This window comes from Trypanosoma equiperdum, assembly GCF_001457755.1.
Source record: "Trypanosoma equiperdum strain OVI genome assembly, contig: ctg_473, whole genome shotgun sequence".
In the NCBI taxonomy this organism is placed as follows: domain Eukaryota; phylum Euglenozoa; class Kinetoplastea; order Trypanosomatida; family Trypanosomatidae; genus Trypanosoma; species Trypanosoma equiperdum.
Genome location: NW_027124391.1, coordinates 1 through 1,292, shown reverse-complemented (window position 1 = coordinate 1,292; position 1,292 = coordinate 1). Strand labels below are relative to the sequence as shown.

Below are 1,292 nucleotides of genomic sequence, written 5' to 3'. Positions count from 1 at the left end.
TTTTTTTTTTTACTATGTCTCTTCAACTGTTCCTCAGGGTGTGGCGTAGGAGACCACCGTATGCGGGCGTCGTTTGGTTCTATTACTGTAGCCGAGCTGATCGCTGCGGTATATAGTTTACTGTGTTGTCGGCACTTTTTACTACATTCGATTGGTTTTATTTAGGTAGAATAGAGGTAAGTCGACCAATCTGTATGTTTCCGTTTTACTCATGCGACCAGGGTAAAGGTGCACACGAGGTGCAAAGCCCACCAGGTGATACCATAAGCTCGATCCGTTTCTCCCCTGCAGGATGTCCGCTGTTGCTTGTAGGCGCAACATCATGGGACAAAAGTTGTCGTGTATGGCAGGTTGATAATTCGTCCAGAAGCGCAGCCATTAGTTCCAAACCGTTAAGCCTTGCAGAAAGTGGCGCCCCAATTTTGGATATGTCGTTTTCGGAAGATGGCAGGGTGTTCTTTGGTGGGTGTGACAAGAGCGCAACGATGTGGAATCTAACGACTGGTCAAAAAACCGTTGTCGCATCCCACGACCTTCCGATTAGTTGCCTGTCCTACGTGTTGTCACCAACCGGAGGTGACATGTTAATAACAGGAAGTTGGGATGGTAAGTTACGATACTGGGACATGAAGCAGCCGCGACCTGTTAAGGAGGATTTACTTGGTGAGCCGATATTTGCACTTGATGCGCAAAGATCGTTTCCTATGGCCGCATGCGTCACCGGACGCAAAGTGCACGTTTTTAACATGCAGTTTATGTCGAAGGTGATGGAACTGGACCCCCCCAAAATGATGAAGTTCAGTTTACGATGTGTTGCTTGTTCACCTCAGCATGATGGGGTTGCCGTTGGGAGCTCGGAGGGGAGGGTATCGTTCATTCCTTTGAGACAAGAAAGTGGCTGCACATTTAAAGCTCATGTCGTTGAAGAGAACAATGTTTTCTATATGCACCAAACGAATTTCTGCTCGATAGATTCGAAGACCGGACGAATGATAACTGGTGGTGGGGATGGTCGCATTGCCGTCTGGGATTATAAAAAGAGGTGCAACGTATGCTATGAAAATGATCCGAAGTTGCCAAACAGGAATAACTCGATTTCCGCCGGAGACATTAGTGCCGACTGCTCTTTGCTTGCGTACGCACGTAGCTATGATTGGGCAATGGGAAAGACGCGCGCGATTACGAACGAGCCTCATACAATACACATAAGATCTGCTAATCCTACACAGCTGAAAGCAAGATAGTTATTCTATTTTTCGAAGAATATGAAGCACCTATGGTTGTGAGATTGT

General features: G+C 46.8%; 1 protein-coding gene across 1 annotated transcript; it reads left to right on the top strand.

The window, feature by feature from the left end:
- Nucleotides 1-194: 194 nt before the first annotated feature.
- TEOVI_000199900 (poly(A) export protein, putative) lies at nt 195-1,244 on the top strand (the record flags this gene model as incomplete). Its single annotated transcript, XM_067225140.1, has 1 exon — nt 195-1,244. The coding sequence occupies one exon, from the start codon at nt 195-197 to the stop codon at nt 1,242-1,244; it is 1,050 nt and encodes a 349-aa protein (XP_067081241.1).
- Between the last annotated feature and the right edge of the window lie 48 nt (nt 1,245-1,292).